The sequence below is a fragment of the Schistocerca americana genome, chromosome 7 (assembly GCF_021461395.2).
Source record: "Schistocerca americana isolate TAMUIC-IGC-003095 chromosome 7, iqSchAmer2.1, whole genome shotgun sequence".
In the NCBI taxonomy this organism is placed as follows: domain Eukaryota; kingdom Metazoa; phylum Arthropoda; class Insecta; order Orthoptera; family Acrididae; genus Schistocerca; species Schistocerca americana.
Genome location: NC_060125.1, coordinates 394546320 through 394568965, shown reverse-complemented (window position 1 = coordinate 394568965; position 22646 = coordinate 394546320). Strand labels below are relative to the sequence as shown.

At 39.1% G+C, this 22646-nt stretch overlaps 1 protein-coding gene across 1 annotated transcript in view; it reads right to left on the bottom strand.

Moving 5' to 3' along the window:
- Positions 1-22646, bottom strand: part of LOC124621982 (ubiquitin-like protein 7) — a 71217-nt gene that overhangs the window by 43750 nt on the left and 4821 nt on the right. Inside the window, exon 2 of the mRNA XM_047147520.1 lies at positions 15312-15413. Coding sequence (XP_047003476.1) covers positions 15312-15413 — 102 coding nt within the window. The remainder of the gene's footprint in view (positions 1-15311; positions 15414-22646) is intronic.

Genomic DNA, 22646 nt, shown 5'->3' with positions numbered 1-22646 from the left:
GTAGCTGTGTACACAAGTTGGTTTGAGTTTGTAATTTAGTTCCCTAGCAGTTTCTCTTTTTTCTTTGTTTCAACAATTCATCTGGGTACAACTTCCAAGAAGTCAAATAGGGTTATGATATTGTTTGTGTAACTTAAGGTTGAAAAACACAATAAAAGATCTTTATTTATAAGACAGTCACACACACACATAAAACCACGAAGAAGAAAAACAAAAAGATATATTTTCATGAAAAATGTCATATTACCAACTTGAACTGCAGGTAAAATACTTTATCTACACAACTAGTTTCAATCATCTGATCATCAACAGGTTCAGAAAAGTATTCACAGAATCAAGTTAAGTGTTCATAAAATCACTGTCATCAGGTGATACAAATGTAAATTACATTGACAATCCATAAAAAGAGTGATACGTAGTGTGCTCATTCACATTAAACTATAATTTCACTATACTACGATATACCATATGATAACAGTGTGTAGCTCATGGTTTCATCACATGATGTTAAAGATTTTATAATTCACATAAGATGATGTGAATACTTTTGTGAACCTGGGGTCAAATGACAAACCGGTTGTCTAAATAAAGTACTTTACCAGCAGCTCAAGGGAATAACACCAAGTTTTTTCAAATATAGAAGAGCTGTGCGGCACCACATCCTGAAAATATATTCGGATACTTTCATGTTTACTGCTAAGCAAAAGAAGGACCACAGTATATCAAGTACATCAGAACAGCAGTAGTTCACTTTGAAAAACTGGATTTTCGTTTTGCCAGAAGCCAGAAAGGTGTAAGTCAACTGACTGGCATATGAGCACAAGAAAATTATTTTGTCTTCTATAAGCAAATAACCCAACTGCTGATTTTACAGATGTACATAGTGGGAATAGCATCTTGTCATCACTATATTTTGGCGGTGTATATAGTAAACTGGTGTTTGACATATTGACCGTGGCCTTTAGAGCCTATACAGAGTGTTACAAAAAGGTACGGCCAAACTTTCAGGACACATTCCTCACACACAAAGAAAGAAAATATGTTATGTGGACATGGGTCTGGAAACGCTTACTTTCCATGTTAGAGCTCATTTTATTACTTCTCTTCAAATCACATTAATCATGGAATGGAAACACACAGCAACAGAACGTACCAGCGTGACTTAAAACACTTTGTAACAGAAAATGATGAAAATGTCCTCCGTTAGCGAGGATACATGCATCCACCCTCCATCGCATGGAATCCCTGATGCGCTGATGCAGCCCCGGAGGATGGCGTATTGTATCACAGCCGTCCACAATATGAGCACGAAGAGTCTCTACATTTGGTACCAGGGTTGCGTAGACAAGAGCTTTCAACTGCCTCCATACATGAAAGTAAAGAGGGTTGAGGTCAGGAGAGCGTGGAGGCCACGGAATTGGTCAGCCTCTACCAATCCATCGCTCACCGAATCTGCTGTTGAGAAGCATACGAACACTTCGACTGAAATGTGCAGGAGCTCCATCGTGCATGAACCACATGTGTCGTACTTGTAAAGGTACATGTTCTTGCAGCACAGGTAGAGTATCCCGTATGAAATCATGATAACGTGTTCCATTGAGCGTAGGTGGAAGAACATGGGGCCCAATCAAGACATCACCAACAATGCCTGCCCAAACGTTCACAGAAAATCTGTGTTGATGACGTGATTGCACAATTGCGTGCGGATTCTCGTCAGCCCACACATCCTGATTGTGAAAATTTACAATTTGATCACCTTGGAATGAAGCCTCATCCGTAAAGAGAACATTTGCACTGAAATGAGGATTGGCACATTGTTGGATGAACCATTCGCAGAAGTGTACCCGTGGAGGCCAATCAGCTGCTGATAGTGCCTGCACACGCCGTACATCGTATGGAAACAACTGGTTCTCCCGTAGCACTCTCCATACAGTGACGTGGTCAATGTTACCTTGTACAGCAGCAACTTCTCTGACGCTGACATTAGGGTTATCGTCAACTGCACGAAGAATTGCCTCATCCATTGCAGGTGTCCTCGTCGTTCTAGGTCTTCCCCAGTCGCGAGTCATAGGCTGGAATGTTCTGTGCCCCCTAAGACGCCAATCAATTGCTTCGAACGTCTTCCTGTCGGGACACCTTCGTTCTGGAAATCTGTCTCGATACAAACGTACCACGCCATGGCTATTGCCCCGTACTAATCCATACATCAAATGGGCATCTGCCGACTCCGCATTTGTAAACACTGCACTGACTGCTAAACCACGTTCGTGATGAACACTAACCTGTTGATGCTACGTACTGATGTGCTTGATGCTAGTACTGTAGAGCAATGAGTCGCATGTCAACACAAGCACCGAAGTCAACATTAACTTCCTTCAACTGGGCCAACTGGCGGTGAATCGAGGAAAAACAGTACATACTGACGAAACTAAAATGAGCTCTAACATGGAAATTAAGCGTTTCCAGACACATGTCCACATAACATCTTTTCTTTATTTGTGTGTGAGGAATGTTTCCTGGAAGTTTGGCTGTATCTTTTTGTAACAACCTGTATATTTCCATTATCTTATAATAGTTTGGACAAGAGTAACATTCTATTATATACTAAAATGAAGATGTTCAAGACATTTTCCTTTTGCTCAGGTCACAGTACGTGGCTTCATGCACAGTATTCTACCTATTTTCCATGTCCCCAGAGTATACCACTGCATCTTGCACACTGTATTACATCTCCTCTTGCTTTTTAGGAACCTATCAGTATTCTATTTGCAGCCCAAAACTTCAAGAGAGGCAAAAAAGTTGGGCCTCTTGTTGTTTGTTTGATCCTACAGCATTGAATTTCTAACACTACCTAAAATACTGTACTACTTCAAACCCCATTTCTCCTGTCAACAGTACTCATGTAGAGGCTTAAATGCTCTTTCAATAACTTCAAGGCCAGACCACAAGCTGTGTTAAAATGGTAGCCTATACACAGATATTACAGTGTCCACTGCTTCCATTTGAACTGACTCTGCATGGGTACAATACCCTTTTTAATTTCACAGTAACATCTGAACTGTCATTTTAAAGCAGTGAATCACACATCAGCACCATTTACAGAGGTCAGAAATGAAAGAACCAGATTGTCTGGTACTGGTGTTCAATATAGTGAACCTCCACCATCTTTATAATTTGGCTATCTGTGTGACATTCCAAGTTAACATGGAATTCTGCAAAAACTCAAAACTGTCTTTGTCACTACCTTAAGGGCCTCTAGCATGGGCAACAGGCAAACCATACACTTGATCCTACAATGCTGTAGGCTTCTGTCAATTTTCATACAGACTATGCAGTGAAATAAAATGTGTTAACTGCAAAGCAATTTCTATACTAATGACCCATATTGGGTGAGCTCATGAATGTAAACAGAACTGTCCATCTTGGGGACAACAAGAATTCAGTTTCTGAACACATTCTGAGGTACGTCTCTAAGGACTTGAGTGTGTGCTACACTCCAAAGCTATTTGGATCCTCACACTCACAAGGAGAGGTCCCCAGCAGTGGGATCAACTTTAAGAAACCATCTTTATGGTTATGGAGGTTAAGAGCCTAGGTATCACACACTGCAGCCATTCACTCTGGTGGGCCCTCGTTTGCGACTAAGTGATGAAAAAATATTTCAGAATCTTGTGCGACACTCAATAGCAATAAAAAATTTGGATGACATAGTCGTGTTGCATGGTATAATAGATAGGATAATAGCTTCACATGCAAGAGGTTGTGGGTTCAAACCTCATCAGGGGCAGTAATTTTTTTGTTTTGCTTTTAAATCATTATTGAAATGACTTTCATCACTATTCTTATTCTCTTAATTGGTTTAAATGTATTTTTTTTTGTTCCAATTCCTCTGTCATTTTAACACAATAACCTCCTCATTTTTCTTCCTATCACTCTTTTTCCACTTGAAATCTTTGTTCATGTGTTTTTAATTAAGTTTATATATTAATTTTGGTTTAATTTCTTTTGTTTTATCACCCCCCCACACACACACACACACATTACCGCGGTCTTCTCATTCTGCTTTAATTTCATTTTACTTATAAACAATTCTTTCATTTAAATCTTCACCTGCGTTATTTTGTCCATACTGATATAGGTTTTTAGGTTAAGTTTTATATGTTTTTATGACAATTACCATGTGAAAAAAATTGCGCATCTGGTAAACAATTTTCACAGCATTGCACAGTCAATATGAATAGATTATTTCATCTTTCATTTGGAAAAAGAATAAAATGAAGAAAAAATGAAACAAAGAAAAAGTTCATACAGAACTAGGAGGAAATGAGGAATAACCAAAAAGATGGGGAGGGGGTGCACATCTGGCAAACATTTTTCACAGCATTGCACAGTCAATACGAATAGATCACTTCATCTTTCATTTGGAAAAAGAATAATATGAAGAAAAAATGAAAAAAAGAAAAAGTTCATACAGTGATTAAAATGATGTGACAAAGGAATAGAAATAAAAAAATTACATTTACCAATTGCTTGAATAAAAATAATAATCAAAGTCATTTTGACAAAGATTTAAAAATAATGAAAAATTTACTGAGATTCAAATTCACAATCTCATGCATGCATAGCTATTATCTTATCCATTACACCATACAACCCGTCTGTGTAGTATGACTTTTTTTTAACATTACTGAGTATCAAGCAAAATTCCGAAATTTATTTTTGTCAATTATTTGCAAACAAGGCCCCATCAGGGTGCATGGCTGCAGGGTGGGATCTGAACCTGGATCACCGTATATCGGGTTTCAAAAATATCTAATGCACCGCTGGGGAACTCTCCTTGTCAGTACTAGTTTCTCTGAATGCCAGAATGGGGATTTGCTCTCCAAAATATTTTCCCAGCCTACAACCCTCCTGGATTTACCTTCTGTTATACAACCGCCCCATTTATTTATTTACTCAATTATATTCTTTGTTTTTTTTGTCTTCATTCAACTACTTGCAGACACCCCTCCCCATCTTTTTGGTTATTCCTCATTTCCTCCTAGTTCTTAATCGCAATTGTTCATTTCATTTGCCATTTCTGATCCTCTTAATCCATTTATACTTCTTACACTGTCCTATCTTCTCTACACTGAAGCTGTCAAGAGGGCTTAACAATTTACAATCTTTGAACTCTGACACCTCCCCCTACATCTTTGTCTCCTCCAAACATGTGAGCCCCTTTCACAATGTGGGCTTGAATGGCCTGTAACTTCTTCCTAACCTTCCCAGCTATCCATCTCCCCTCCCTGCACAAGGAATGAATTGTTCTAAAAGCTTGGTTAGTTTAATATTTATTATTATTATTATTTAATATTCTGAACTTCACCTTCTGAAGGTAAGTATTAGCCGGAAATTGTGTCTCCTTGCAATGTAACAGCCTTCTCAAGTGAATTTTCCTTTTGATACAGTACATATCTGACTGGACCATTATCTCCAATACACTATTCTTCTGTGTTGTATGACAACAGATGTCTAAATATGTCACAAAGCATTGGCTGCTGATGTGTGCAGTCACCCATCCACCCCTCACTTGACAACAGTTTCTTGAAATTGTATATTCCCACCTTTTGCAAATTCCATGGTGAGTTTTATATTACAGTAGGATGAGCTGATTTAGTGCAAGATCACTCTGTGTGTCATATGGACCACAAATGGGACACTACAACTACACAGGAGTTAATTTAAAAATTAGAGCACAATTTATAACACAACATGCTATGGGAGCAGAATAAAATTCACATACAAACTGTTAGCAGTGTAACAGGACATGGATTAATGATACATCCTCAACACTAGTGTTTTGACAAGGGCAGCGGCAACCGACCGAACCAGAGCAGCCTCAGGGAAGTAAACTATTTTGTGACTTTTAGGAGTTCCTAACCAGGAGCGAATTGTACAATTTCATCTGTGTGCTTTGATAGTTTAGGTCCCCGAGTTTCTGCATGTTAACTTAATATCTAATCGACGCAGTCCTTGAGTTTTCATTTGCTTTGGAAAGTAAACCAATTCTGTGACATATTACAAGTGCCAAATCAGGAGCGAATTATTCAGTCTTGCTTTGGTAGTTTGGTTTCCGAATCTCTGTGTATTAATCTAATTTATTAGACACAGTCCTTCTGTTTTCGTCAGGGTCTACAATAGAGTTCTGCAGCACATGTCAATAGTCCAGCTGTATGAGTAGAGCAGCTTTCCGTGGTCTTTAGCATGGATAGGGACTGTGATTGTTGCGTGCGAATGTGGGCCGAGTTGGTAACACTTCACTCTCAGCTTCGGACTGTGATGGCTCCTGTTACACAGCTTGAAGCTGTAGTGGATGGCCATCACTGTTGTGGGCCGGCTGTGAGGATCCAATGAATGTCCAGCAAGTTTGAGACCTCCAATCAGTCATCACCTGTGGCCAGCTCAGTTACTGCTCGCACTGAGTTTGATTCCTCATCCGTGGTCGAGTGGGAGGTCGCTCGGGATGTGGCAGGCGGTGAAAGACTTCCCTGAGAGCCGTAAGTAAGGCCTCCCCAGTTAGTCTGACAAACATGTTCCAGGCACTATCTATAGCTGACGCTGTTGCTCAGCTAGATGCAACAGCCTGTCCTGTTTCAGAGGAAACCTCTCAGTCTGCAAGATCCAGGGAATCACAGAGGGTGGGATTACTGGTACTTGGGAGCTCCAACGTTAGGCATATTCTGTGGCCCCTTAGGGACATGGATGCCAAGAAGGGGAAGAAAGCCAATGTGCACTCTGTGAGGAGTCATTCCAGATGTGGAACGAGTCCTTCTGGATGCTATGAAGAGCACAGGGTGCAGCCAACAGCAGGCGGTGGTTCATGTCAGTACCAATGATGTGTGTCACTTTGGATTGGAAGAGATTCTCTCTGGTTTTGAGTGGCTAACAGAAGTGGTAAAGGCTGCAAGTCTTCCTTGTGAGATGAAAGCAGAGCTCACCATTTGCAGCAGTCGACAGGGCCAATTGCATACCTCTAATACAGAGCTGAGTGGAGGGTCTGAATCAGAGGCTCAGATGGTTCTGCAACAGTGTAGGCTGCAGATTCCTTGACTTGAACCATAGAGTGGTTGGCTATTGGATTCCGCTGAATGGGTCAGGAGTCCACTGCATGCAGGAAGTGGCTACATGGCTAGCAGGTGCTGTGTGGTGTGGCGTGGCGTGGCGTGTGCAGTTTTTTTAGGTTAGAGGCTCTCGAGGAAATTCAAGAAGGGCTTCAGTCTCAACGGGTGCATGCAGAACACAGGAAGAACACAGATACAGAAACCACTGGTATAACAGCTGTAAACTGCCGTAGAGCTCCAAGATCTAATAGAAACCACTGATGCTCAAATCGTTACAGGCACTGAAAGCCGGCTAAAGCTGGAGATAAGTTCAACCGAAATTTTTGTGAAGAAGTTAACGGCGTTCCGAAAGGGCAGGCTAAACACAGTTGGCAGTGGCATGTTTGTTGCTGTTAGAAGAAGTTTACCTTGTCACGAAATTGAAGCAGATAGTTCCTGTGAGTTAGTATGGGCAGAGGTCATTCTTGGCAACCAGAATAAAATAATAATTGCATCGTTTTACCAACTTCCCAATTCAGATGATACAGTGGCTAAAAGGTTCAAAGAAAACTTGAGTTCAATTTCAAACACGTATCCAATTCATTTAGTTGGTGGTGACTTTAATGTACCCTCGATATGTGGGCAAAAATACATGTTTAAATATAGAAGTATGCATAAAAAATCATTCAAAATTGTGCTAAATGCAGTCCCTGAAAATTATTTTAAGCAGTTTATACATGAGCACATGCGAATAGTAAACGTCTGTGAAAGCACACTTGACATCGTGGCAAAAAATAATCCTGAGCTAATTACAAGCATCAAATCAGATACGGGGATTATGAAACACAGGGATGTCATAGTGAGATTGAATCCTCTAAATATATACCTATTCAAAAAAGCAGATAAAAATGCACTTAAGACCTTCCTGACAATCTCCACTCCTTCCAAATTAACAATATAAGTGTAGACTAAATGTGGCTTGAATTCAAAGATGAAACTTTGTCCCAAAACCTAGCAGAAAATCCACAGAGATTCTCGTCATATGTGAAGAATGCTAGCGGCAAGACATAATCAATGCCTTCTCTGCACGACAGCAATGGAAATACTATCGATGACAGTGCTGCCAAAGAAGAAGTACCAACACGGAATTCTGAAATTCCTACATCACAGAAGACAAAGTAAATATTCCTGAATCTGAATCAAGAACAACTGCCAACATGAGTAAGTTGAGGTAGATACCCTCTGAGTAGTGAACCAACTTAAATCACTTAACAAAAGCAAGTCTTCCTGTCCAGGCTGTACACGGTTAGGTTCCTTACAGAGTATGCTGATGCAGTAACTCCATATTTAACAATCCTTTCAGAGTATGCTGATGCAATAACTCCATATTTCATGATCATATACAGTCGTTTGTTTGACGAAAGCTCCATACCCAAAGACTAGAAAGCTGCACAGGTCACACATATATTCAAGAAAGGTAGAAGGAGTAATCCACTAAATTACAGGCCTGTATCATTAATGTTGATATGCAGTAGGATTTTGGAACATATATTGTGTTTGAACATTATGAATTACCTAAAAGAGAACGGTCTACTGGCACACAGCCAACACGGATTTAGAAAACATCATTCTTGTGAAAAACAACTAGCTCTTTACACACATGAAGTGTTAAGTGCTACTGACATGAGATTTTAAACTGATTCTGTATTTCTAGATTTCCAGAAGGATTTTGGCACAGTACCACACAAGTGGCTCATAGTGAAATTGCGTGCTTATGGAATATCGTCTCAGTTATGTCACAGCTCTTAGTAATTCACAGAAAGCCATCGAGTACAACACAAGTGATTTCTGGCGTTCCCCAAGATAGTGTTAACGGCCCTTTGCTGTTTCTTATCTATATAAACGATTTAGGAGACAACCTGAGCAGTCGTCTTAGACTGTTTGCACATGATGCTGTCGTTTATCAACCAATGAAGTCATCAGATGATCAAAATAATTGCAACACAATTTAGAAAAGATACCTGTATGGTGCAAAAATTGGCAACTGAACCTAAATAAGGAAAAGTGTGAGCTCATCCACACAAGTGTTCAACGGAATCAAAATCAATGAACAACTTAAATTGGAATGAACACACAGAAAATGTTGTGGGGAAGGCAAATCAAAGACAGCATTTTATTGACAGGACACTTAGAAACTGTAACAGATCTACTAAAGAGACTGCGTACACTACACTTGTCTGTACTCTGTTTTAGAATACTGCTGCATGGTGTGGGATCCTTACCACGTAGGATTGACAGAGTATATCAAAAAAAGTTCAAAGAAAGGCAGCACGTTTTATATTATCGCAAAATAGTGGAGAGAGTGTCACTGAAATGACACAAAATTTGGGATGGACATCATTAAAACAAAGGTATTTTTCGCTGTGGTGGAATCTTCTCACAAAATTTCAGTCACCAATTTTCTCCTCCAGAAGCAAAAATATTTCGTTGATGCCAACCTACATAGGGAGACATGATCATCATAATAAAATAAGAGAAACCAGAGCTCACATGAAAATATGTAGATGTTCATTTTTTCTGGGTGCTGTACGAGATTGGAATAACAGAGAATTATTGTGAAGGTGGTTTGATGTAATTTGCAGAGTGTCCATGTAGATATAGATGGGCAATGGATTAGAAAAATAGCGCTGGGGGTGGTGAGAGGGGTCCCAGGTAACTATCAGCAATTTTGACAGCATTTTGTGATGGAAACATATGCTTCTGAAATATCGTGTCAGTCAGACACTATTATCCAGATACCAAATAAGGAAATGCATACCAGAAAAATTTCAGAAATTAGAGGGAGTAATAACTCATACTGCTACAGTGGTTCAACCAAAGTTTGTGGTACCAACTGTCTGCTTTGACCCATGAAGTAACTTTGTGGTGGTAGGTGACATTATGGTGACAACATAATTGAAGCAGATCATTTTTGCAGAGGGCTTGGAGTATGCAGTGATGGTCTCTAGTGAGGGACGCTTATGTTTCTAAATTGTTTGTGAGTGATGTTGGTGATTTACTGAACTTCTTTAGTGCTGCTTCTAAGAATAATATTTGAAATGTTTGTAGCTGTTAGTGAGTTATTTTGATGTTGTCAGTAATGGGCAATACATTTGCTTTCCCTTTCAATATTACTAATGTGGTTTGTAGTTTGTAGTTGATGATTTAGTTTTGTGTTTCATTTTTTGTTTAGTTATAGATACGACAACAAAGTTTGAGAGACGACTGCTGCATGTCACAAGTGGGGGATGACATGTTGACTATGATTAAATTTCTTCAATTGTTCAGTGTAATTGTCATGTATGAGAAGTGTCATATTTGTGGAGAAGGTATGAGGTGGTCAAAGTTGTTTCATTTCAGGCCAAGGACTAGTATTTACTATCTACATCTATGTGATTACTCTGCTATTTCCAATAAAGTGCCTGGCAGAGGGTTCAATGAACCACCTTCATGCTGTCTCTCTACCGTTCCACTCTCAAACAGCACACGGGAAAAATGAGCACTTAAATTTTTCTGTGTGAGCCCTGATTTCTCTATTTTATCATGATGATCATTTCTCCCTATGTTGGTGGGTGCCAACAGAATGTTTACGCAACTGGAGGAGAAAACTGGTGATTGAAATTTCATGAGAAGATCCTGTCACAACGAAAAATGCATGATGATCATTTCTCCCTATGTTGGTGGGTGCCAACAGAATGTTTACGCAATTGGAGGAGAAAACTGGTGATTGAAATTTCATGAGAAGATCCTGTCACAACGAAAAATGCCTTTGTTTTAATGATTGGCACACCAATTCATGTATCATGTCTGTGACACTATTTCCCCTATTTCGTGTTAATACAAAACAAGCTGCCCTTCTTTGTACTTCTTCAATGTCATCCGTCAGTCCCACCTGATGCGGATCCCACACCGCACAGCAATACTCCAGAATAGGGTGGACAAGCGTAGTGTAAGCAGTCTCTTTGGTAGACCTGTTGCACCTTCTAAGTGTTCTGCCAATGAATCGCAGTCTTTGGTTTGCTCTACCCACAATATTATCTATGTGATCGTTCCAATTTAGGTTATTTGTAATTGTAATCCCTAAGTATTTAGTTGAATTTACAGCCCTCAGGTTTGTGTGACTTATCGCATAATCTAAATCTAGCCGATTTCTTTTAGTACTCATATGAATAACTTCACACTTTTCTTTATTCAGGGTCAATTGCCACTTTTCGCACCATACAATTATCTTATCTAAATCATTTTGCAAGTCGTTTTGATCATCTGATGACTTTATAAGACGGTAAATGACAGCATCATCTGCAAACAATCTAAGACGGCTACTCAGATTGTCTCCTATGTTGTTAATATAGATCAGGAACAGTAAGGGGCCTATAACACTTCCCTGGGGAACGCCGGATATTTCTTCTGTTTTACTCTATGACTTTCATCTATTACTACAAAATGTGACCTTTATGGCAGGAAATCACGAATCCAGTCGCACAACTGAGGCGATATTCCGTGGGCAAGCAGTTTGGTTAGAAGACGCTTGTGAGGAATGGTGTCGAAAGCCTTCAGGAAATCTAAAAATATGGGATCAATTTGACATCTCCTGTTGATAGCACTTATTACTTCATGAGTATAAAGAGCTAGTTGTGTTTCACAAGAACAATATTTTCTGAATCCATTCTGACTATATGTCAATAAATCATCATCTTTGAGGTACTTCATAATGTTTGAATACAGTATATGTTCTAAAACCCTACTGCAAATCGACGTTAGTGATATAGGCCTGTAATTCAGCAGATTACTCCTACTTCCCTTTTTGAGTATTGGTGTGACTTGAGCCATTTTCCAGTCTTTAGGTACGGATCTTTCTGTGTGCGAGTGGTTGCATATAGTTGCTGAATATGGGGCTATTTTATCAGCATACTCCGAGAGGAACATGACTGGTATACAATCTGGACTGGAGGCCTTGTCTTTATTATGTGATTTAAGCTGCTTTTTTACACCAAGGATATCTACTTCTATGTTTCTCATCTTGGCAGTTGTTCTTGATTGGAATTCAGGAACATTTACTTTGTCTTCTTTGGTGAAGGAGTTTCGGAAAACCATGTTTAATAACTCTGCTTTAGTGGCACTGTCATCAGTCACTTCTCCGTTGTTATCGTGCAGTGAGGGTATTGATTGCATCTTGCCACTGGTGTGCTTTATGTATGACCAGAATCTCTTTGGGTTTTCTGCCAGATTTCGAGACAGAATTTCGTTGTGAAAATTATTAAAAGCATCTCGCATTGAAGTAAGAGTTATATTTCGAACTTCTGATTAATTTATGCGGTATGTATCTCTCAATTGCTGTTGATACTATCTCTTTGAAAACATTCCACAACTTTTCTACACTTACATGATCAGATCGGAAGGAGTGAAGACTGTCTCTTAAAAAGGCGTTAAGAGCATTTTTATCAGCTTTTTTTTAAATAGATATACTTTGTGTTTCTTTTTGATGGTTGTAGGTGTTACGGTATTCAGCCTAGCAGCAACTGCCTTGTGATCGCTAAACCCTGTATTTGTCACAGCATTCACTATTTGTCCAGGATTATTTGTTGCTAAAAGGTCAAGTATGCTTCCGCAACCATTTACGCTTCGAGTGGGCTCATGAACTAATTGTTCAAAATAATTTTCTGAGAAAGCATTCAATACAATTTCAGATGATGTTTTATGCCTGCCACTGGCTTTAAACGTATAATTTTTCCAGCATATCGAGGGTAGATTGAAGTCACCACCGACTATAATTGTTTGAGCGGGGTACTTATTTGAAATGAGACTCAAGTTTTCTTCGAACTGTTCAGCAACTATGTCTTCTGAGTCGGAGGTCGGTAAAACGATTCAATTAATAGTTTACTCCGATTGTCAGGTATAACCTCTACCCATACTATTTCACATGAACTATCTACTTCAATTTTGCTACAAGGCGAACTACTCTGACAGCAATAAATACTCCACCACCAACTGCATTTAATCTATCCTTTCTGAACACTGTTAGAAAGTTTGAAAAAATTTTGGCTGAACTTATTTCCAGCTTTAGCCAGCTCTCTGTACCAACAACTATTTTAGCTTCTGTGATTTCTATTAGGGCTTGGAGCTCTGGTTCCTTCCCAACACCGCTACAACAATTAATAACTACAATACCAATTGTTTATACAACTACCTTACTGTGTTTTACCTGTCCACTTTCTGATGGACGCCTGTTCTGTGGTTCCCTGAGACCCTCTAACCTAAAAAACCGCCCAGTCCCTTCCACACAGACCCCGCTACATGTGTAGCCGCCTCCTATTTGCAGTGGACTCCTGACCTATTAAGCTGAACCCGGAAACCCACCACCCGAGGGTGCAAGTTAAGGAATTGCAGCCTACACACAGAACCGCCTGAGCCTCTGATTCAGACCTTCAACTCGGCTCTGCACCAAAGGACCACAGTCGGTTCTATCTACGATGCTGCAGATGGTGAGCTCCACCTTAATCTCGGAAGCAAGACTGGCAGTCTTTACCATTTCTGCTAACTGCCCAAAACCAGACAAAATCTGTTCCGATCCAAAGTGACACACATCATTGGTACTGACATGAACCACCACCTGCAGTTGGCTGCACCCTGTACTCTTCATGGCATCCGGAAGTCACCCTTTCCACATCCGGAATGACTCCCCCCCGAATGCACACTGAGTGCACACTGGCTTCCTTCCCCTCCTTGGCAGCCATGTTCCTAAGGGGCGGGCCCCATTACGCACCTAACATTGGAGTTCCCAACTACCAGCAAACCCACCCTCCGTGAATGCCCAGACCTTGTGGGCCGAGAATCTTCCTCTGGAACAGGGAGGACGACTGCATCTGGCTCAGAGACATCGTCAGCCACAGATAATGCTCGAAACCTGTTGTTCGTCAAACGAACCGGGGAAGCCCTACAATCAGCCCCTCGGAAAGTTTTCTGCTGCCTGCCAGACTTTGGAATGATCTCCCACTCGACCACAGGTGAGGGGTCAACCTCAGTGCAGGCAGTACACGGGGAGGTCACAGCAGTGGACCGATTGGAGGACGTGTTCGACGTTCCTCACATCCCCGCGTCCGATCCCCCACAGTGACGCCCCTTGGCAGCAGCCTGAAGCTGTGTGACGAAAGCCAACGCAGCCTGAAGCTGTGAGCGAAGGGTCACCAGCTCAGCTCGCACCTGCACACAACAATCACAGTTTCTATCCATTACTGCAGTCGCTCCTGTTTGAAGCTCGTAAAAATATGTAACGAGCGAATGGTGTACTCGCCTTATTAGTAGCAGGAACTGGCGGTTTGCTCTCGCCGACGGTCTGACAGACACTGCGTGTTATTTGTATTTCGAAATTAGTGTTTACGCAGTTTTTTTTATGAATTTTTGGGTTGCGATGTTAGTTGAAGATAATTATGTTGGATTGTGGTTGGCTGGTATCATGGAGCTTATTTCATCTACATTGGTGAGGTTAGGTTTTAAACATTAGACATGTGTGCAAGTTTTGGTGCTGTGGTAGTGTGGACTTCAGTTTGGCTATACAGGTGAAGTGAAGTGTTTAATACTGGATTTGTTGAGCTGTGTGTGGTTTTGTGATGCTGTAGATTTCACTTGAGCTATATAAGTCAACTGAAATTTCTGGTACCAGTTTTAGGAGCTATGTATGGGTTCGTAGTATGGCAGTGAGCTATCTAGGTTAAGTAATACTTGCAATACCAGATTTCCCCCCCCCCCCTCCCCCCCTTTTTGTTGATGATTTCATTCAAATGATTTTTGTGTAAGTGTTGTTTTCGGTATGTGTTCATTATTGGGAATGTCCACATATATAGTTTGTCCCCACCCAAGAACCCGTAATTCCCACATTTGTCCTGTTAGTTTCCTGTTATTTCACCAATCAAATGCTTTTCATATTATTTGTGCCTGTTTGCATTCCTTATGTGTGACATAGTCACAATATTGTATGACCCGAAATAGGCATGTGTGTCATCTTGATGACATCATGGATCACAGCCGACAGATGGTGTGGCACACACAAAAGTTGTACAAGGATTCCTTCTGTATTGCGAATCCCATACTCATCAGAAACTTGAATATAGTGACTCTTTTTTCACTAATGATAATACATATTCAACTGAAAAACAAAGATAAAACTCCTGAGAAGACCTAGTAGCAACATACCTTTTTCTCTCTTCTTCAAAACATGGACTGTACTATCAGATTTAAGTCCAGAAGCTCGAAGGGTAGCTTCATCTTCAAGGATATTCCCACAGTAAACAAGTTCTGGAACAGCAAGCAGTTATATTACAGTCAATTCTAACGTAAAACTGCAAAATTACAACTCATATCATCTGTTGAAAGCAATTAAGTAAATCAATACATAACCAGTATTTTCGAACCTATTCCACAGAAACACTGATACTGAATTTCCCCCACCAAATCTGAGGCTTCATTTAGTCTTATCAGGGCAATTTATTTACGTTTCTTTAGTGGTCATCAGCCACTAAATAGCTTGCAAATGTGATGGGATTGCCCTCTCAATGCATCCAAAACCTTAACGGTTTTGTGTGGATGGTCTTCCTTGACGATAAAGGCTGATTTTAGGTACCTGAGCTTCCCAGACAACCTAGTGCAAGTTTAAAAGCCTATACAAATACACCACAAATTTCTTCAACAATTCCAATGGTGTATTTATAAGACCTATAATAACTGATCAAAGATTTGGATAAGGTTGTTGCCTGTTCTCATTGTTATTCATCCTGTACTATAATACCGTGCAGCCAGACACACAGGACTGCCACCCCTGGGCACAGTGAGACCCACCCAAAGGCCAGCTCTGAAAGGGGTGTCTCGCTTAAAGACTGACTGATATTTGTCTGCCAAACAGCTGACACTTAATTAAGGGGAGTACATATGGCGGAATTGGTCAAAAAGTGACATTTTCGGATTATTATCTCTTATTAATATTTGATCTCTCCTGAATAATTTGATGCATTATTTGTCAAAAAATTCCAATTGGAAGTGTAGTTTTTATCATTTCACAGTTAACAGTGTGTCTGTAAAATTATCCAGTCATTCTGCACTGACTTGCCTAAGTATCTCTATCTCTTGAACTATTCAATCTAGAAGGCCGTGGTTTTCAGCTATTTATTCCTTGAAATCATGTTAATGTTCATGTTAAGAGGTTGTGTAAACAGAAATGGCGGTGTAGCACATGCATTTTGTTTATTTACTTTGTGGTTGTTGTGTTTCATTAGTTTTGAACTGAAAACATAGTGGTTTGGTGTGTTATTATACGCTCTTATACCTCTTTTCAACATGACGAAAAGAAAGGGTTGTTTTAAGAAGTGACGTTTCCATAGAAATCAGCCTATCACAAAATATGAATCCAGTGTTGATCCTGAAATACACTTTCCATAGACCCATGATAAGGACACGCCTACTAGTGCTTTGAAGAGGAAACTTGGAGACCATGAGGATTTATTTATTGGCAAAGATCAAAATAGTTTAGGTTATGTTCTTTTAGATTTGAGTGTGTTAGGACAGGTTTTGCAAGATGCTGTGACATGTAAGGTTTGTGGTGGGCAAATTAGCATCTCTGAGGACTCATCTGCAAGGACTGGACTGGCTAACAAACTTGATATTCAGTGCAAAGTTTGCAGGCTCTCGACATCATTTTGGACTTCTGAAAAGTGCAAGAATGACTTGTTTGAGAGCAATGTTATATTCCTGTATGGAATGAGGTGCATTGGGAAAGGATTGACTGCAGCTGAAGTATTATGTGCAACACTGAACTTGCCAAACCCACAAACCAGATCAAGTAAGTACACAGAAGTAATTGGTGAATGTGGCAAATCTGTTGCTGTTGCTTCTATGAAAGCTGCTGCTAAAGAAGCAGCAGAATTAAATAACACAACAGACTTATCTGTGGCAGTTGATGGCACATGGCAGAAGAGAGGTCACATATAAAAAAAATGCAGTTGCAACTGTCGGACTAGTGTTGACACAGGTAAAGTTTTAGACATTGAAGTGCTAACTAAATACTGTCATCAATGTAAATCAGTTGATGAAACAAGTGAAACCATAAAACAAATTGTTCTAAGAATTATGAGGGAACTAGTGGGGGTGTGGAGGCTACTGCAGTCGTTTCTATGTTCAGACGTTCACTACAGGAGAGAGGTGTGTGTTACACTGAGTACTTGGGGGATGGTGATTCAAAAGCTTACAAATCAGTAGTGGAAAGCCAACCTTATGGTAATAAGCACATTGTTAAGATTGAATGTGTGGGCCATGTTCAAAAATGGAAGGGAACACGTCTCTGAAAACTGAAGCAGACAAAAGGAAAAGAGAAGTTATCAGATGGAAAGACTTTAAATGGTAAAGGAAGACTTACAGACCGAAACATTGATGAACTCCAGTATTATTATGGAATGGCAATAAGAAACAATACACATGACCTACAAGGGATGAAGCAAGCAGTGTGGGCTACTTTCTTCCACTGATGATACACTTATACATGGTCTTTGTCCACTGGTGCTGATTCATGGTACAAGTACCGCAAAGCTCAGGCAGCGGGTAGCGAGGAACAATTTAGGCACAAAAATAGCATACCATCCGCAGTGATGGAAGCTATTAAACCAATATACAGAGAATTAGCTCATCCTGACCCCCTTTCCAAATGTCTCCTTGGTCGAACACAAAACCCGAATGAGTCTTTCAATAATGTAATTTGGACCCGCATACCAAAAAATGTCTTAGTAGGAAGGAAAACTCTATGCTTGGGTGTTTGTGATGCTGTGATAACATTTAAAGGGAAGTATTGGTGTACTAGAGGAACTTGGTATCACTCCAGGTGCCAACACACTGCAAGCCTCTCAGCGAATGGGTCGACTTAGGATCATGAAAGACCAACGTGCAGCAGAGGAAATGACTAAAGAAGCAAGAGGCAGGAAAAGAAGCAAGCTTCTTGGTTTGCAGGATAGTCAAGAACAGGATCCAGATAATGCTAATTACAGGCCTGGCTGTTACTAGAAGCTGGCATGCCTCCATGTGTAAGTTAATATCAAATAAAATGTTTGAACTTGATTTGCCGGAAATGACATTTTTAAAATTATTTGACCCATTATCTCAGGAACTATTACAGATACATATCTCTAATTTTACACTATGTTACCACTTAGTATACTGCAGCTACTGAACCTCCCAAAACATCTCTACCTCTAACCGTTTTTTACTTAGAGAACTGAACCTCCCAAAACATCTCTACCTCTAACCGTTTTTTACTTAGAGAAGAAAAAGTGGACTTTTAAAAGAAAATATTGAACAACATTTTAAAAAAATCATAACTAGCTAATTATTTCTCTGTACATTTTGATTATGGTTCAGTAATCAGAAAAGGAGGGATACTATACCTCCCAAAAATTTCAAATCTCTATCTGTCACAGGCTCCAAGATAATGCGTCATCAATATTGCAAATTTAACACTGTGGGTATAGGACGTACGTACTCCCCTTAAGGGCTTAAAATCATTTCCATTGAAAGCAAAAAGTTTCCTTCTCAATGCTCAGGAATAAAGAAAAATACCTGCTGGAATTCTCAGTAGTCTTCACAACAAAATCAAGCACGTAAGCTGGTAGGAAATCTGCAGCCAATGAAGGTAGGTGCCACAATGGGACACAGGATAGGAAGGATGTTGAAGTTCTCAAGGTTTTGGGCTAGCTGCTGCCCAAGGACTTCCCACTATAATGTTGTGAAGTTGGGACCCTGTATGGAGACTGGCAGGAGAGGTTACCCAGCAGCAATTGTTGTTTATGTGACATTGCAAATTGAGCCTATTAATGACAAAGACAACATGATGGAAAACTCAGTGCCCTGAAGGACAGAGTGGGGGAAAATGAACAAAACCACCAAGGAGTGGAAACCTAGAGATCAATTATTGACTCAGATCCATCAGTCAGTTGGAGAGCAATCAGATCTATCTGGGACTCTTTTGAATAAAAAGTCAAAGATGACTCTCACACTGCTACTCATAAAGAGTAGAAACTTTACCTTGTGTCAGAATATTTTCTACTCCGCTTTTAGACTGTGTCTGATCATAACATTCATTCTAATATCTAATGGCAATTAGCGATCTCCTTATTTTTCACTCCATGTTGGACCGTCTTTCTTGCGGTCTGGGTCATTCCATGTCAAGTCACCCAGGCCTTGACACCAACCATGTCAGATTTTGATGAAACTTGGTACAATTACTTCTTTTATCATCCTGAAAGCACTTGTAAAATTTTTTTGCTCTATCTCTTATAGTTTCTTTTTTAATAAATTTTTAAAGTTTTTAGATTTGGCTTTGTTTCAGCAGTCGGAAATTGTAACTTAAACGTGTCCTCACAACTAAAAAAATTTGTATATTAAAGAATACTCAAGATATCAGTATGAAATTTTGGAATAAGTTTGTGTATTATATCTAAATGTTAAAAAAAATTACCATAAAGATATATCAAAATCTTCCAAATGAAAAAAAATTTACAAGTTTTTTATTTTTTTTTAGCTAACGGATGTTTAGTTTTACAAAAACTGCAATATCTAGAGTCTCAGACCTGATAGAAAGCTCAAATTTGTTTTAAAATACTCTTAATTGTATAGGCTATTAGATAAAAGAAAAATTATGTTGGCTTTTTAACCTGTTTAATAGTTATCTAATTTTTAAAATAATATTAATTATATTTTAAAAATAAAAAATACCAAGTGACTTAGACACCGAAAATAAGTTTTTAACTTCTTGGAGTAACAATGTACACTTGGATTTTGTATTGTTACTCCTGTGTTTTGAAGTAAAAAATTATTACAGTGTTAAATAGTGCTTGGATTGTATTTTATTAAGTTTATTCGAACTCTCAGTAAGTACTGTTGCTTAGTTTACAGAGATTCTTTTCCAATATCCTACAAAAGTAACCAGAACAGTAATCAGACCAAAAGTGAAATCAGTATGTCAGATATTCAAACCTGTAGTGTAGGGTTATTTAAAAAATCTGACTGTTTCCAAACAACCTACACACCTTCAAAAAAGTTACAACCGGTATCAGAATTGAGTGAGGAAGAAAAAGATTTGATCCACTTACGATCTGGAATTAATCTGTGTGAATTTAAGAATATATGTTCACACCACAGCTACTACTTTTTAAATGTTTTTGAAAAGTATCAAACAACATGTGTAGACCCACTAAAAAAACACAAAAAGCCCATCAAAAAATCGTTGAGAAGTGTAGGCTTGGATCTTTCTAAACAATTACTGACAAAAAATATTAGCATAAAACCTGGACAAAAGCTTTGCTCAACATGCCGTAACTTTTGTGAGGAAAAATAAAGAGTTGAAGTCAATGAAAGTGAAACAGATGATGAAGTCATGGTTGAATTAGAATCACTGGAATCCCGAAATGAATCCCTCGTACAAACAAACATTGCTCTTGATTATTTAGGTTTAACACCGATAAAGCTTCATGGCCTGTCAGAACAAAGTAAAGGGTCTTATTTTAAAAGGAAGATTAGCAGTATTGAAAAGACTGCAAAAAAAGACGGTTTCAAAAGCATTAAAATATGATGCACCAAGTTCTGATGATGACGAAGAAGATAAAAGTGTGGTTGAGAAAGCAAAGGATTTTGATGTAATGATTTCTCTTATGAAAGAGAAGATTTCATCTGTTGGGAGGTCTAGAAAAATCCAGATTCTGACCTTGGCTCCAGATTCTTGGACTCGAAATAAAGTGATGAAAGAATTTAATGTAAGTGAGTACATGGTGCGACAAGCTAGAAAGCTAAAATCTGAAAAGGGTATTTTGGAAACTCCTGGTCCAAAAAAAAGGTAAAACTCTTTCTGAAAATACAGTAAGACTTGTAACAGATTTTTATGAAAAGGATGAAAGTTCCAGAGTGCTACCTGGAACAAAAGACAAAGTAAGTGTTCAAAAAAATGTGTACATGCAAAAAAGACTCATTTTGTGTAACTTGAGAGAACTCTATTATTCTTTCAAATGGGAGAATCCCGAGGTAGAAGTAGGATTTTCAAAATTTTGTTTCTTGAGACCTAAATGGTGTATCCTTGCTGGTGCTGCAGGCACACACACTGTATGTGTATGCAGTATCCACCAGAATGTTAAACTATTACTGGATGCTGTGAAAACTGAAGAATCTTATAAAGACCTAATTAAGATGCTTGTGTGCAACACAGAAAACCAAAACTGCATGCTACATCATCGCAACAGCTGTCCTGCAAATACTGCACTAACAGAGCGCTTAACTGAAAAACTAAGTGAAGATTATGATTTAGAAGAAGAAATTGTAGTCAGTCAGTGGGTTAACACAGACAGGGCAGAAATGATCAAACAGTCTATCAGTGTTGAAGACTACATTTCTTTATTGGTTAGGTCATTGGAAAAGCTCACCCCACACTCGTTTATAGCAAAATCCCAATCAGCAGCCTTTAAAAGATTGAAAGAAGACCCACCACCCAAAACAGCAATTATTGTGATGGATTTCAGTGAAAATTATTCCTTTGTTATACAAAATGAGATCCAAAGTTACCACTGGAATAGAGGTGGTTGTACTCTACACCCAGTTGGAGTTTTTCTAAGAAATGAGGAAAACAATGTTTTTGTTTCCAACCACTGTTTTATTAGTGATGACCAAGAACATGACACTGGTTTTGTTAACTTTGTACAAAAAGAAATTACAAAGTGGCTGTCATTACATCATACTGACATTGACTCAGTTCACTACTTTACAGATGGTTGTGCTGGGCAGTACAAAAATAGAAACAGTTTTAAAAATTTGACTGAACACTTCAGAGACTTTAATTTGAAGGCCCAACACACTTTTTTTGCAACAAGTCATGGGAAGTCAATTTGTGATGGCCTAGGAGGAACTATTAAAAGAATTTTAAGGAAAGCCAGTCTACAGCTTTCAGACAAAGAACAAATAATGACAGCAATCGATGTGTATAAGTTTTGTGAAAAAAATATTGAAAACATTCATTTTCACTTTATTGACAAAAAAGAAGCTGATTTGCTACAATTAAAACTAGAAAAACGTTTTTCAGCAACCCGAACCATTCCTGGAACTAGAAGTTTTCATAACTTCAAACCACTTCCAACAAACAACCTTGAAATTAGAAGGACTACAGATAGTGTAAAACCCTCCATAGTCTTTTCTTTTTATTCTTCTTCTGATTGGGTTCGTGTTGAACCATCCATATATTGCTATGTGGCTGCAAATTATGATGGTAACTGGTACTTTGGACTGGTAAAAACAATATTCAATGATGAAGAAGATGCAGAAATTCTATTTCTACATCCTTCAGGACCCGCTGCATCATTTTATTGGCCTGAAAGAGAAGATTCCTGCATAGTGCCTTTGGAGCACATAGTCTGTGTAGTAGACGCACCTCAATCAAGCGGCACTGGGAGAATGTATTACTTCAAAAAAGACTGTATCAAAAAGAACTGAAAGCTCTTGGATGAAGTGGAA